Source organism: Ceratotherium simum, chromosome 16 (assembly GCF_057802395.1).
Source record: "Ceratotherium simum simum isolate JZ-2026a chromosome 16, ASM5780239v1, whole genome shotgun sequence".
NCBI lineage: Eukaryota > Metazoa > Chordata > Mammalia > Perissodactyla > Rhinocerotidae > Ceratotherium > Ceratotherium simum.
In genome coordinates, this window is record NC_141915.1 from 58,931,012 (window position 1) to 58,946,066 (window position 15,055).

Below are 15,055 nucleotides of genomic sequence, written 5' to 3' on the forward strand. Positions count from 1 at the left end.
GCTAAGACCAGACGGGAGAGGCTTGCTGTGGCATTGTCACCCTGGCGGGAAGGGGACGTCCCTTTGGGCAGAAGGTTGAGCAGATGTCTCATTCTCCGTTTGGGTGGAGGGAAGAGGGCCTGGGGCCACCTTACTGCAGAAGTGGCTAACGGTTTGGTCAGAGTCTGGGCTGGAACGAGTTAGATGGAGGATGAGTGACAGTGAGCTTTGGGAAGAGGACGACGACAGACGTCTGGAATGGTCACAGAGGATGAGGACCTTTATGTCCCCCCTGCAGCACAGGCTCTCACCCGCGGGGCTCAGGTAGGCTGCTCTGGGGTGTCACTCTGCCTCTTCCCCAGCCACAAGGGCCTGCTCTGCTGGCTCTCCAGGTGGCCTTGGTGGCAGGGAGGGAGGCTTTGCATGGGCTCATCTTGGCCTCGTCACCAGGCTGATGTGATCCGTCATTTGCTCGTGAGCCCTCAGCTGGCACCTTGCAGTGCCCAGGTGGAGCGGCTGGCTCCTTGACGGCAGTTGCTCACGGCGACACCTTCCACCCAAGGAGTCGACATTTATTCTCGATTTGGCTTGGCCCTCCCGCCCATCACACTGCCCTTAGTGCTACTGACCCTGGACTGACCAAAGAGTGCGAGGGCTGCCCCCAGGTCACGCAGGTGCCGAGGCCCAGGGCTCACTGTCTATGAATAGCTCATGACACATAAGTGGCTTACGAAGAGGAAGGCTGGGATGAACCCTGAGGCTCAGGACAACAGTGATGAAAGATGGAAGAACCTGGGTCTGATGACATGTTGACAACACATTACCTAATCCTGGAGCCACCCCACTTCCAGATGCCTTAATAAATCCTCTTCTCATTTACTGCTCCAATAAAACCAAAACCTGAAAAAAAAGCAAGCCTGCCCTGCAGTGCCTGCCCTGTGGCACACTCTGAGCTCGTGGGCGATACGTGGTTCTCCCTTACCTGGAACACCAGTGCGGGAGGGACCAGGGGTGACTGGGCAGCACAGCTGGTCTCCCGGGGGAAAATGTCTTGCTTCTGGCCCCTGAAACTCGGGGCTCTGCTGGTTTAGAGGTCTTACACTCAAGAGAGGAATGTTTCCACCAAGAGACCCCTCCACAGTCCACTGAACTGGAACCTAAGTCTGGCATCTAGCCTGTGGGACTTCTCGTGCCCGTGGGCAAATCAAATGGGTGAAGAAAGAAGGCAGGAGGCCTGCGCTGGGCTGGTTGGCCCTGTCAGGGGAACAGGGCTGCCACTCAAAAGTGCAAGGAGGATGGAAGGAACTGGAGTGATTCTTCAGGGTGTCCCCTCAAACGGCCGATCTACTGGCACCATGTCGGGCTGCAGGTGTCCTTAAAGGCAGGAGCCCCAAGGGCCCAGAGCTCTGGAAGGAAGAGCCTCGCTACCTGACCAGGCCAGTACCTTCACTACTGAGGTGCTGGCTGCGGGCAGAGGGACCACGGAACAGGGAGAGGAGCGATGCCACGGACTCCGGGCTACCTGCTGCAACGGGGCTCTAATTCCACCCGTGGCGTCTCCTCTGCTGGGGCTGGTGCATTTTATACATTTCCTTCCTCTCTTCCTTCACCCGCTGTTGCCCCCGATGGTAGTGATGATGCTGGTGAACAGCGTGGTTTAAATAAATTGATAGATGTTTAAAATATCAGGGGACTGCCATAGAAGTGGCCAAAATGGCAGGCCTGGAGCTGGGTGCGGAACCTGGAGCCCGGGGGTCTGGGGGCTCCCTTTGGGGAAGGGAGAAGCTGCGTTGCGCCAGGCAGAGGATGTGTCCCTGCTTTTGTTTTCGAAGCGCCAGTGGGGAAGAAGAGTGTGTGGCGGGGTCACTGCTGTCTTGGCTGCCCAGTGCCTGAACCCTCCCATTGGGTGAGCTTTGTGCCGCCTCCCCTTCCCGAGGCCAAAACAGTCCAGATGCTAGTTCTCTCAGACCCTGGCCAAGAGCGGTGGGCACGTGGCCTGAGCTCGGCCAACCAGATGCTTCCACTGGGGGCCCTGTGCCTGGAGCATGTATCACAGCGAGTCAGGGACAGTGTAGAATTCCTGCCCCTGCTCATCATGGGGTGGCCTTCAGGGGCCAGAACCCAGGGGTGGTATCCTAACAGGATGTCCCCACAGGACCCCAGGCCCCGTCCTCCTGCCTTCCCTTAGATTCTGTGGGTCTCCCAGTATTCTCCCAGTACATCCTTCTTCTGCCTGACCTACCCCATCGTGGGTGTCTTTTATTTGTGGTCAAGCATCCTTCCGATGGGTATTTAGCTTGTTTCCAGATTTTCTTTCTTACAGACAATGCTCAGCTGAGAACCTTCGGCCCTCACCCTGTGCACATGTGCAAGGATTTCAGAGGGAATCTTCTGAGCACGTGCTGTTCCTTCTACCTGGAACACACTCCCCTCCCGTTTTCCACACATCTGCTGCTCCTTGTTCTTCATTTCTTCACGGAGACCCAGTCTAAAGCAGGTCCGGCCTGTACCTCCCACCTCGCACCCTGTGGTTTCCATCACACATTGTGCGATTTGTAATCACCGAGGTGTTTGTCTACCTGCCAGGGCCCCTCTCACCCGGAGACCGCGGCTTCATGAGGACAGGGACAGCGTCTGCTTGTTCGCTGTACCCAGGGCCCAGCACACCCAACGTCTGAATGCAGAATGGACTCAACAGCCCTTTTTGCACGAACTAGAGGACCTGGGAACCACAATGCAACTTTAATGCTCTCAGACAAAGGACAACAGAGGATCGAGACAGTGAAAGGCAGCGTGGATAGTCCTGCAGTGCCGTGCCCCTGCCTGTCGCTTCTCGACCCACCGGCCAGGCAGCAGGAGAACAGGAATTCTCAGCACCCATGGTGCGCACTAGTGGAAACCTTCCAGTAATTTCTCTAAGCTCAGCAAGCTCACTGGGAGCAGGGGGGACATCTGGTGGCAGTTGCTGGAGGTGGCTGCAGAGGAAGGAAAGATGGGGAAGGCTCAGCTTGGGCACCCCGGGAGGCGCCCAGCTTCTCTGTGCTCCCGCCCCCTCGGCTCCCCCGGCCTCCTGTCTAGTCCACGGCCGAGGAGTTGGTCAGGTAGAATGGGCGGATGACCGCCTGGAAGTAGCTGAAGGACCCTGCTGGGCAAGGGAAGAAGGAAGCGATCCTGGAACTGTTGGTGCCCAGGGCGCTGGGGACCATGGCCTTCGAGCCCTTGAAATCGGTGACGTGAGCGACGAAGCGCCCCCCACAGAGCATCAGCGCTTTATTTTCGTAGCCAATGGTGGGATCCGAGTAGTCAGACTTGGAGAGGCCTAGGATGGGGGGCTCATCAGAGGAGCAGGAGAACCCGTAGTTCCAGCAGCTCTGGACGGTGGGCAGGTAGACAAGAGACCAGGACACAAGCCTGTCCCGGAAGAGGAAGCTGGGGTGCTGTGGGGTCTGGAAGGACCGGTAGGGCTCACACCTATAGCAGGAGGACTTTGGGGGACTGCCTGTGATGGAGGCGCTCCAGGTGGGTGAGGTGTAAAGCCGGGGCTTGTAGGCGTCCTCGGTGAGGTTCAGGCTTCTGTACTGGGCCAGCAGCCGGAAGGGCACGGTGTGGAACTCCAGGGCCTGCAGAATCTTCTCCTGGAAGAGTGCCTCATGACTCCAGTACAGGGACAGGTTAAACTGCAGCTCGAAGAGGTCCTGGGGCAGCATCATGGGGAAGCGGACCTTCTCCACCAAGCCTGCCACCTCGTCGCGGGAGGCGCGCTTCTCCCGGCTCCAGACGTCCACGGCCGTCAGCAGGGCCAGCTCGCTGGGCACGGCCAGCTCGCTCCTGGAGAGCAGCACTTGGAGCAGGGCCTCGGGGACGCTCAACCAGGCCTCGGCCTGTGTCAGGGCCTCGAAGTTCCAGGCCAGGAACTGTACGCAGACCTCCTCCAGCACGGGGTCCTGGGTGGCCAGCGCATAGGCGTAGAGGTCCAGGGGCATCTGGAAAGAGGGGTCCTGGGGGAGGAGGATGGCAAAGAGGCGCCCGCAGTAGCTCTGCAGCTGCTCGGCCCCGTAGGCAGAGGCGAGCTTGTGGTAGCACTTCACGGACGACAGGGAGATGTCGATCCTGCGGGAGTACAAGTACCTGGAGGGGGAGAGAGAGCTGAGCGCCTGATTACACCCCTCCCCGCAGGACAACAGGTGGGCCCAGGTGTGTGCCGGGCCCGCTGCTCTGACAGGACCCTCTATGATCTGTTGGCCATTGACCCATGAGCACCCCCAGGGGTGTTAGCAATTTCAAGAGGCGTTCAGTCCCCCCAATTGATCTCTTGGGTCGACCCACATTCTGAATCTCACGTTTGCTTAGAGTGATGTGTACTGACAACTGGGCAGATCCCAGGGTTGTGAGGGGGCAGCTCCATCCCTCCTGTGGGAGAAGCGGCCCCACCACCTCCTGGTCTCCGCCTCCTCCCTCATCGCCATCACCCTCGTTGGTGGGCCTGAGCCAGGCCTATGCAGGCCCCAGGTGCCAGGACCTGCGGGCCACCCTGGGCATCAGCATTGCACTGCCCCTCCCTTCCTGCTGCCACGCCCCTGGCCAGACCCCTTCAGTCCCCTGCTAGATGCCCCTGGGCACCCTCTGGCCCTGGCGCTTGTCAAGTGCCCCCATGACATGGGCATTGCCCTTGGCTGCTTCCTGTCTGCCTTCCCTGACAACTGAGAGCCCAGGCAGGCAACACCCAGTCTGCCATTCGTCACGTGACTCAGTGCACCATCAGGAGCTTCGTGAAAACATGCATGGAGGGAGAACGCCAGGCCATGTCTGCCACTGTCCCCTGGACACGGTGAGTGAAGTCCTGCTCTGAGGAAGAGCAAATTCTCCCCACGGCCACAGGGCACTCAGGGCCGGGCGGCTCCTCTCGAGTGCTGAGCTTTCCAGGAAGCCAGGACCTGCTGCCTGCCGTGTCCTCCTGAAAACAGCAGGTGCGCCCAGCACCCCAGGCGGCAGGGCGGGCCCTGATCCCAGAGAGGACTGGGGACCCTGCCGTGAGCAATGACGGGGCACAGGCACGTCCCCGCTCCTTTGTCCCTTTCTGCACTCATCATTCACTCAACACTGTGCGATTCCTGCGGCTGGCCCTGAACTCTGGGCAAACAAGGGCATCTCCGCCCTCTGGCTCGTCGCCCACTGACTGGATATCTGCCTGACCGCGGCCTGAAGCCCGGGAGCCTCTCCCCAGGGACGGCACCAGCACAGGGGACGGGGTGCAGACCTCTGGGCACCGCGCTTTCATCAGCAGTAAGTGCCCCCGAGGGCCCCCAAATGGCGGTTGATGAAGCGAGGGAGGATACTGCAGAATGTTTTGTCATCGCCTCTTAATTCTCATTTCAGGCTGTGAGGGACAGTTCCCAGGCTGGTGGCTGCACAACCCCAAAGCCAAGTGAGGCCCCAGCCGCAGCCGGTTCTCCCACCTCCCTGCCCGCCTGCCCCACAGCCTCTGGCAGCTCCCAGAGAGGGTGGGAACAGGGGGTCACAATCGGTCCCTCGGCCCTGCCCCGCCATCAGGGAAGAAAACACCCTAAAAGACAAAAAGACCAAAGGCCAGGAGTGTTAGTGACCCTCAGATACCACAGAAACTGGCAGGAGCCGGACAACTGACAGGAGGCCCTCCCTGGACGTCAGGTGCTGTGTGGTGGGGGCAAAGGGAGGGGGAGAGTCTGTGGGTGGCCCCAATGAGGAGAGGTCTCCTTTGGCCTTCTGGAGCCTGGCCAGGGCCAAGAGGCCAGGGGCATCCAGCTCACTGCAGCCTCTCTGCCTTGGGGGAGGCAGAGAGACAGATGGAGAGAGAAAGGAAGAGAGAGGGAGGGAGAGAGAGACACAGAGAGAGAGACAGAGTGAGGGAGACAGAGAGCTAGAGCTAGAGAGACAGACAGAGAGATAGGCAGGCAGAGAGACAGGGAGACAGAGAGAGATAGTTAGAGAGAGACAGAGAGAGATAGGGAGACAGAGGGAGACAGAGAGACAGGGAGACAGAGACAGAGAGAGAAAGGTAGAGAGAGAGAGGAGAGAGAGCCAGAAAGAGGGAGAGAGAGACAGAGAGAGAGCCAGAGAGAGATGGGGAGACAGGGAGAGAAGAGAGAGAGAGAGACAGAGAGAGAGATATGGAGGGAGATATAGGGAGACAGAGAGAGAGATAGGGAGTCAGAGAGAGATAGGGAGTCAGAGAGAGACAGGGAGACAGGGAGAGACAGAGACAGAGAGAGAGAGAGAGAGAGAGGGCCAGACACTCGAAAGAATCACTGAGCTCTGCCCACCGGCAGTGATTCCAGCCAGCCGGGAAGGTAGGGGCGAGCACCTGCCCTCATTCGCAAACGTTATAGAAACTAGGAGGGGCACAGGATAGCTACCAAGTTCTTATACTTGGCTGGAAAGAAACCATTTTAATTGCCATTTGTTGTTTTCTCTTAAATACCACTTTCAGCTATATAAAGCAGGGGGTCATAGAATGAGAGAAACAGGTTTTTTTTTTGTGAGGAAGATTAGCCCTGAGCTAACATCCGTCGCCAATCCTCCTCTTTTTGCTGAGGAAGATTGGTCTTGGGCTAACATCCGTGCCTGTCTTCCTCTACTTTGTACGTGGGATGCAGCCACATCATGGCTTGATAAGCAGTGTGTAGTCTGCACCCGGGATCCGAACCCGCGAATCCCGGGCCCCGGAAGCAGGGCGTGCAAACTTAACCACTACACCACTGGGCTGGGCCCCCAAGAGAGAACAGTTTTTAATATATGCAGTTGTTTTTTTAAATTGATGCTTTCAAAATTCAAGTCCCTAGGAGGCCCCTGAGTGGTGACAGAGTGGACACCCCCTCCCAGGGTGGTCTGGAGGGAAAGGCAATAGCCCAGGTTCAGGACGGGGGCCGACCCCTCCGTTTCTCACTTTCCTCACCTGGGAAATGGGCTCACGAGCGCTGGCTGAGCCTGCTGGTTGCAACATGCAGGCACGTGCGGAAGCCTTTGGGAGGCATTGTGAGGGCCCCTCTTGCGGGGCTCCCCCACCCCGCTTACTGCGTGGACAGATTGGGAGTTGTAGGCTTTCTATCTTGCACATGAGCAAGTAAGGTGCAGAGAGGGAGAACGATTTTCATAATTATTTCTTAGGTACTTGGGAACCTTAGATTGCACCCTTATGATACCTCAGACAGAGAGAGTTGTGTGTGGGTTTCAGAGCTACCTAATTTCTCGCAGCACACACAGTGTCTGTGCCTTCTGGGGGCCGTGCGGTGTGCTCTGGGGGTCTGTGTTCGCAGCCCCGCCGGCAGGTCACCCAGCCTGGCCACCTCGAATGTGAAAGAATAGGATGGACCGCTAAGACACTCTCCTGTCCGGCTGTGTCCCACCCTCCCTCCTGCAGCCTCTTCACACAATGAATCCAGGCTTCTTGTTCGCGGTAAACTCATAATCCACAAAGCGTTTTATAACTTCTTATAAGAGGGAGCGGTTACCCAGGGAGATTTTTTTATACAGTGTTTTGTGAAAGTTGATAGATTTGTGTGTGACTGTATGTGAGTGGGTGAGAGTGTGCGTGTGTGCATGTGTGTTGAGTGTGTGCATGTGACAGATTGCATATGTGTGTGCGAGTGTGCACACGACTGTTGGTGTACACGTGAGTGTGACAGTTCATGTGGGTGTACACATGTAAGAGTGTGTGTGCACGCATGAGTGTGAATGTGAATGGGAGAATGTGAATATGTGTATGTATGTATAACAGTGTGAGTGTGCACAGATGTGAGTGTGTATGAGAGTGTGAAAATGCAGATGACTGTAAGAGTGGGTGTGAATGTGCATACACAAGAGTGCACATGTGTGAGCGTGCATGTGTGCAAGAGCATGTGGGTGTGAGTGTGAGTGTGTATGCATGTGTGAGTATGCAAAACACATGCGAATGTACAAGAGGGAGTGTGCACACATGTGAGCTGTGGGTTGTGAGGAGCATGTGTGCACATGTGTGTCAATGAAAGCACTGTTCTGGCCAGTGCTGGTCTGCTTTTGGAGGGGAGGGTGAGCCAGGGACACTGCCCAGTACCCTGGCCCCGGTCCTGAGGATGCTCACCTGATGAAGTCTCTGACGACAGGCACACACTCGGCATCCACCTCCATGGTGACTGCGCTGCCCGGCTCCCTCAACAGGGCCTGGGCCTCGGGGTTGGCAGACAGGATCAGCGTGTGGGCACAGAGGCCCAGGTCTTCCTCCTCCTTTGCCTTCACCCTGATGGACAGGTCGCAGCCCCTCTGGCTGTCGAAGATCTGCTCCAGAGCCACGGGGAGCGCGCTGGACAGGTCAAGGGTGTAGACGCCTCTGGTTTCTAAGAAGGGGCACAAGGGAAAGTGCCAGGAGGCAAACGATGTGGCCTGCACCGGACCCTGTCACTCACCTGCTCTGTGACCCGGGAAACACTTCCGTTTCCTGGAGTCCATTTCTTCCCTGAACTTGCGGCCTCAGTCCCTGCCTGATCTACTCAGAATGGCCCTGGGAAGACGAGGAAAGAAGAGCCCTGGGAGACAGGGTGCTCCTGCCCCCATTGCCAGAGCCCCTCCTGCACCCGTCAGACTCCCTGGTTAGCTCATCTGCGCCCCCCAATTCAGGCAGCACCTCCAGGTGGGGTATTTGGAGGCACTGACTTCCAGAGCCCGAGGCCCCATCCTTTTCAAGTCCCAGTCAATCAGTCGCTTGATCTATGGATCACCTAGATGTTACCTTCTAAAACCCAAACCTTTTCCCTGGTTTGACAGTTGGAAGAGTGAGGGTCTTATGGCAACTCGATGTTAGAGCTTTGGGGTCCTCAGCAGCCTCCTTCAGAGGACCGAGGCCTAGAGAAGCTACTCGAGGCCCCCAGTGTGGTTCAGGGGGTGATGCACCCCCTCCCTGGACCCCTCCCAAAGCCTACCAGGAACTAAATCCCATTTCTTCCTTTTTTGCCACAAATAGGTTTGAATCAATTCCCACATTTAAACCAGGTGGGTTCAGCTCCCGCATGCCTTCTTGCACCCCAGACTCTCAGGAGCCTCCTCCGGCCTCTACTCTTGCCAAAGGGCTCCCCGCCAGAGGCTCTTCCTGCCCTGCACCCCCGGCCCCACAGCCCAGGTGCGTCTCCTGTGCCCTCCCCAGCGCGGCCCTCCATCCGGCCACTTTCTCCTTGCGTGAACACCCTGGCTTCCTGTGGTATAGCCCCCTCACCCCAAGCCTTAGGGGCCGCAGGTTGGCCATCTGGCACCCCGGCTCAGGGCCATGGGAATAGGCAGGGAGTGCCCCCAGGCTGTGTGTGCAAGCCCAGGGAGAAGGACAAGTGGCTGTGAGAGAGCGAAGTACAATGGTACAACTCAAGTCAAGGACTCAAACACGCAGAGCAGCCTGGGTCGTCAGGTCTGATGGAGTCGGGGGAGGGGAGGGTTGGGCGGTTTGTAAGCAGGCCTCCCCACCGTCAGGAAATGTTGACAGCACCTTCGGCATGCTGTCTCAGCACTCGGGGTGCTGGGTAATGTGTTTCAGAAGGAAAACCACCAAGAATCAAACATTGGCGGTTAAAGAGATAGGCTTGCAATATGCAGACATTGTGTGTATTCGGATGTGCCTCATTGCCCGATAACCAGGTTGAACGGAGCATTTCTGAGCAGGTCCTGGAGAGGCCGGTGAGGAATTTGGGATTCGTTTTTGTGGAGTGGTGGGATTGGTGGGCTTTCTCACCTTGTCCTGGAGAGGGGGAATCACCTGCCAACCTTTGCACAGGTGTGTGATCTGCATGGGGGGCGTGTATGCTGAGAGGGCAGGGAGTGGGCAGGACCTCCACTCCTGGGATCCATAGGCTCGGGCCTCCGTGGCAGCCAGGGGACCCCAGCACTTCGGGGGGCTTGGGATGGGGCGTGCCCGCTCACCGTTGGTGCAGATCACGCCAGCGTCCCTCTCGTGCCTGCAGTTGCTCTTCAGCCAGCCCAGGGATTTGCAGTTGGCCAGCGAGGGCTCTGTCCCTGTGCACTGTACCTCGTCCAACATAATAGGGCCCGTTCCTGGAGGCACAGCAAGGAGGAAAGAGGCTGGAGCGGGACTGGGGCTCTCAGCCCCTGGGGAAGGCCCTGCGAACAGGGCTCCTCCCCTGAGAAGCCTCACCAAGAACAGTCACATTTAGTGCACAAAGAGGGAACAACACCCTGCCAGCCTCCTGGTGCACTAAAGCAGCTCTTTGTCATTCACACTCCTCTTGAGAGCATGTCCACGTGTATATGTCGTCTACCAGGTATGAGCTGCTGACTATTCGAATGTGGGTTCGGATTTACTATTGTGACATTGTACCAAAATGAATAATTTTTTTATACAATTCTGTATTGAGTGACACGTTTATAAAACGTGTTCCTTTTTTTTTTTAATTTTAAACAAAGTTCATCAATCTCTCATAGAAACAGTGTTGTGAGTTTTTGTTTTGTTTTGTTTTCACCGTTAGAGGACATGAACCTGACAGAGTTGCTCACAGGTCTGCTAACTTTAAATACAATAGGATTTCTGTGTTCAAAAGACTATACTAAGTGCTTATTCAAATCCCATCACACAAAAGCCAGGTTTAGGTTTCTAAGAATCGTAGCCTTCCTTCTCACAGTCTGTCTGCTTCATAGACATCGAATTAGTATCCCACAATTTGTGCATCTTCCCTGTCACTGAATATCTAGATTATTTCCCTTTCTTCAGAATCGCAGCCACTGTGTCAGTGACAATCTTCCTGCACATGGACTTTTCTTTTGGGGGAAATTGTTCCAACAAGATAAATTCCCAGGAGTGGAGCTCCTGGGCTGAAGGGAACAAACACAGCTGAGCTCCTGAATGAGGTGCCCAAGAGCCCTGTCACCAAAAATCACATCACAGCATGAGCGAGCCAGGCCCGGGGGCTTCACCAGCACAGGGCTTCAGGGTTAGCTCCAGTGCTTGCCAGGGCTAACTGATAGGAATGCCATTTGCATGTCGTAGGTGACGGGCCCTTCCTGGGACTGGCTGCCTGGCAGCGTGTCTCAGCTTTGGCAGACCCGGGTACCGGCAGGCCTACCTGGCCCAAAGGCGGCTCTGCCCAGAGCCTCAGTGGCGTTCTCAAAGCCCAGGGCCCGGCAGACAACGCTGGCGTCTGTCAGGTCCCACAGGTTGTCACACACTGTTCCCCACTGGCCTCTGTAGAAGATCTCCACGCGGCCCTCATTGGCGGTGTCCCCATTGGCCAGCCGCATGTCACCATCTTTCACACCTGCAGGGCTCCCAAGGGAAAGCAAAGGTCAGCGGGAGGAAGGTTGGGTGGCTGGGTCTCCATCCAGGCTGGCAGCACTGACCGCCCCACACTTCTGCAGGACTGTGTGCTTTTGTGGGGGCAGTAAAGTTCCCCCCAGCTGGGGTGACCACTGGACAATTAGCTTTAAAGTCCCCCATCCAACCTCGAGGGGGTTGCCCATGGGGGAGGAGTGGAAGATGTGCATAGCCCCCCCAACCAACACACAGAAGGTAAACTTGCCTTGTCTTGTCTTCGAGGTCTCAGCCCTTTGCTCCGTTGATAGAAAAGGGGCAGAAGGGATGCTTGGTGCACAGCACTGAGAGTAGGGGTGCAGGACCCCAGGGAAGAGTGGGGAGGGGGAAGGGGCCCATGCTGATCTCACCTGAGGGTGTCTGGGCCTGGGGGGGCAGCCTGTGCACCACAGCAAGGATTGCTGGGAGGTGTCTGGGGGAATGCCGGGGGGCAGCAGGCCCAGGGACCCCCAGAAACACAGGCACAGAGAGAAAGCGGGGTCCTGGCCCCATATTCGTTCTTCTAGGACTCAGCTCACTGACATCCCCAGCCAGCCCCTCCCGGTGCTGACAGGGTCAGGCAGGAGCTGGGTGCCATGTCAAAGGGCAATTCCCAGTTAGGGGTGCAGCAGGCCACTGTGGGGTCACTAGGATGAGGAAGGGGCTCCTGGGCCTTGAGGTGTAAAGAGCAGGAGGACAGATGTCTAGGAGTCTGGAAGGCTGACTGTGTCCAAAGGGCACTGACCTCATGACCCCCAGCATTTGGCTTGTCCAATGTGCCCCTCCTACTGCGTCCCTCTGGTTCCCACTAGGTGGAATGGAGAAGCACTTGGTATCCACCTCCAAGATACAATCCACCATGACTCGGGACAACTAGGGTCAAGCAGGAGAGAAGACCCAGGCTGGTCCCGGTGACCCAGGCACTGGACAGCACATTGCCTAGACTTTCTGCAAGGAGAGGGTCAACCCCGTAGAGCTAGGGAGCAGGGGCTTCTCCAACTGTTGCTTCTGGCATTCCCCAGGGCTCGGCTCACCTTGAGTCCCTGTGACCAGCAGCCACATCCAGAGGAGCCGTGGGAGGGCCATGGCCTTGCCTGGGAGCCCCTCGTCCTGCAGCAAGAGGCGGCAGAGTGAGACAGTGGAGCTGGACAGCCCTCAGGACCAGGCCCAGTCTGTCCATCCATCCTTCAGACCCTACTTGTGGAGGACAGCTGATGGGCGCGGTCTCTGCTCCCGCAGAGCCGTGAGTATGAGGAATGCCCGCTGCTCTGGGCACCCCAGTGGGAGTCCCTCACCTCATCTGAAGGGTGGTCCTCCAAGAACGAGTAAGACTTGCCCAGATGAAGGGGGGCGAGCAGGGGGTGTCTCGAGCAGTGAGGACAGTGGAAACAGGAGCCCATCTCAGAAAACAAGGCCCTGGGTGTGGCTGTCAGTGGTGACGGTGAGGAGGGTGGAGAGGGAGGAGATGGGAGTGTGCAGGGCCCAGATGGGGAGAGGCCTGGTGAGCCTTGCTAAGCCGTATCTTCAGGCAACGGACCCCTGGGGGAGTGCCCAAGGTCTGCAGCAGATAAAGAACATTCTGGAGTTCTGGACCATGTGAGCCCTGGAAGGGAGGGGAGTGAGAGCAGAGCAGGGGGACACATCAGGAGGAGGCCACAGTAACCCAGGCCAGGAGCGACAGAGGGACAGGCAGCAGTGAGAGATGTCAGGCTTGGTGGGGGGGTTCGGGGGTGGGGGAGGTCAGAGCTGAGTGCTGAGTCTCTGTGCAGCTGGTTGGGGGGGTGGGGGCTAGACTGGGGCTACCGGGACCAGGATGGGGAGGAAATGCTGAGTGGGCTTGGTGTGGACCTGGCGCTGCCACCTGTGAGGTCAGTGTCCCCAAGAAACAGAAGCTTGAAGAGGCTGGGGCCACCAGGGCCACACAGCCATCTGGTGTGGGGGAACCCAGGCCTCCCAGGTTTTGCCTGGAGTCCTCGCCTCTCTGTAATTCTTGCTGCTTGCTCTTCCTCTTCATTCCCACCCTGCCCCTCACCTGCCTCCCTCCCCCCGTACCCCGGACCTGGAAGAGCCAGTCATTGTTTCCCTGGCTCAGTAAGAATCCTGTGACCGTCCCCACCCCCCGAGGTCCAGCAAGTGGGGGATGAGGCCGCTGTTGTGAGAGTCCCTACAAGTCAGGGCTGGTCACCTTGAAGCAGCACCCTAGTTCTGCATTAACAAGACCCCTGGGCTCCTAGGCACACTGATCTGTTAACTGGCCTTGAATGGGCATCCCCTGTGCCAGGGCTACTCACACGCACCAGCTCAGGGAACCCTTACCACGACCCCTGAGAAAGGCCTTGTTAACCCTACCTGACAAGTGAAGGAGCTGAAGCCCAGAGAGGTAACTGGCTCCGCATCACACAGCTGGTAAGTGCAGGTTGGGGCCTGCATTGCATTGAGCTCAGCAGACGGCTGGAGGGGCCAGGGTGACCACCATCCAGTGTGCCAGGGACTGCGCTGGTTTTAGCACTGGAAGTCCTGTGTCCTGGGACATGCTGTCAGTCCCAGGCAAACCAGGATGGTTGGTCAACCTCTACACTCCCTGGAGAGCCGCTGCCACTGGGTTTGTTTGTCCTGGGACAGGAACTCAGGGTCCTGGAAGATGGCCAATCAGATACCTGGTGCACGGCATGCAAATGTCGCTGCCCTTGGGGTGGCAGGGGACACCTGTTATTGCCTGACTCCCTCATATGGGAAGTTGGATGGGGCTGCCCTTGACCCATACGGTGCCTTTGTGCCAATTAGAAAAAGGGGCTCTTCCTTCGGGTGAAGGGAGGCCTGGGCCAGAATGCACAGACAGGTGAGAGGGCCGTGGGCTGAATTCCAAGCCTTTTTGCCCCTTTGGCTGGTGTCCCTTTGCAGTGAACAACCTGCCCAACTGTACACAGAGGCCCTACAGATCTGGGAGAAGCAATGATGGTCCCTGGGCTCAGGAGGAGCACCAGATCCCCCGCTGGGTGGTGCAAACAGGGAGACTTGGCCCCCACTAGATGATGCTGTGTAGAGAGAGCAAGAGGCCTGAGCTTACCTGCCAGAGGCAACTGCTCATGGTGGTCCTGGGCCTCCCACCTCCTGCTGCAGGAGCCCTCTGCAGACTGTCCTTCAACCCAGGAAACCCTCCCAGTGCAGAGCGTGGTCAGGCTGGTCCCTTCAGGAAATGCTTCAGAAAACTGATTCTAGTTTCGATTTTCAGAAACCACGTGACAGATTTCTCCTGGGGCTGGCTGCTGACAAGGCTCCCTGGCGCCCCCCTCCTTCCTCTCATCCCTGACTGTGGGTGTCGGGGATGGCAGCTGCCCAAGGCAGCCATCCGGCTGACTTGATAACCAGAGCACGACAGCTGACAGCCACATTTGAATTTAAACCCTCTTCCAAACTGGACCAGCGCCAGGGGCTGGCATCGGGGAGGGGAGGGGAGGGGAGGGGAAGCAGGGGACAGCGAGAAGAGCAGAGGGTGGGCACAGACAGGCCGGGTTTGCATCCAGTGACCGAGGGGTCTTAGTATATGCTCCGATCTGTTTCCTGGTCTCACACATTGCCACAGGGTGGACAGCGCTGGAGTGGCCACTCATTCCCAAGTCCACCCTGCTCTAAGCACCTGACATGCCTGACGTCACAGAAAGGGCCACACCCCGCGAAGCTGCACAGTGTCGTCCCCCTTAATGGGGGAGGGAGACCCTGAGACATGAGACAACATCCCCAGAGTATGCCACCCACCCCAATAATGGTCATTCTCCCAGC

General features: G+C 57.6%; 1 protein-coding gene across 1 annotated transcript; it reads right to left on the reverse strand.

The window, feature by feature from the left end:
* Positions 1-2,702: 2,702 nt before the first annotated feature.
* On the reverse strand, positions 2,703-14,470 carry LGALS3BP (galectin 3 binding protein). The gene is made up of 6 exons (XM_004432831.3): positions 14,343-14,470; positions 12,310-12,385; positions 11,052-11,243; positions 9,895-10,026; positions 8,075-8,327; positions 2,703-4,107 (listed from the first exon to the last, which is right to left on the reverse strand). Exons 1-6 carry the CDS (start codon positions 14,361-14,363, stop codon positions 3,054-3,056), a joined length of 1,728 nt encoding a protein of 575 aa, XP_004432888.1. The 5' UTR covers positions 14,364-14,470; the 3' UTR covers positions 2,703-3,053.
* Positions 14,471-15,055: the final 585 nt, after the last annotated feature.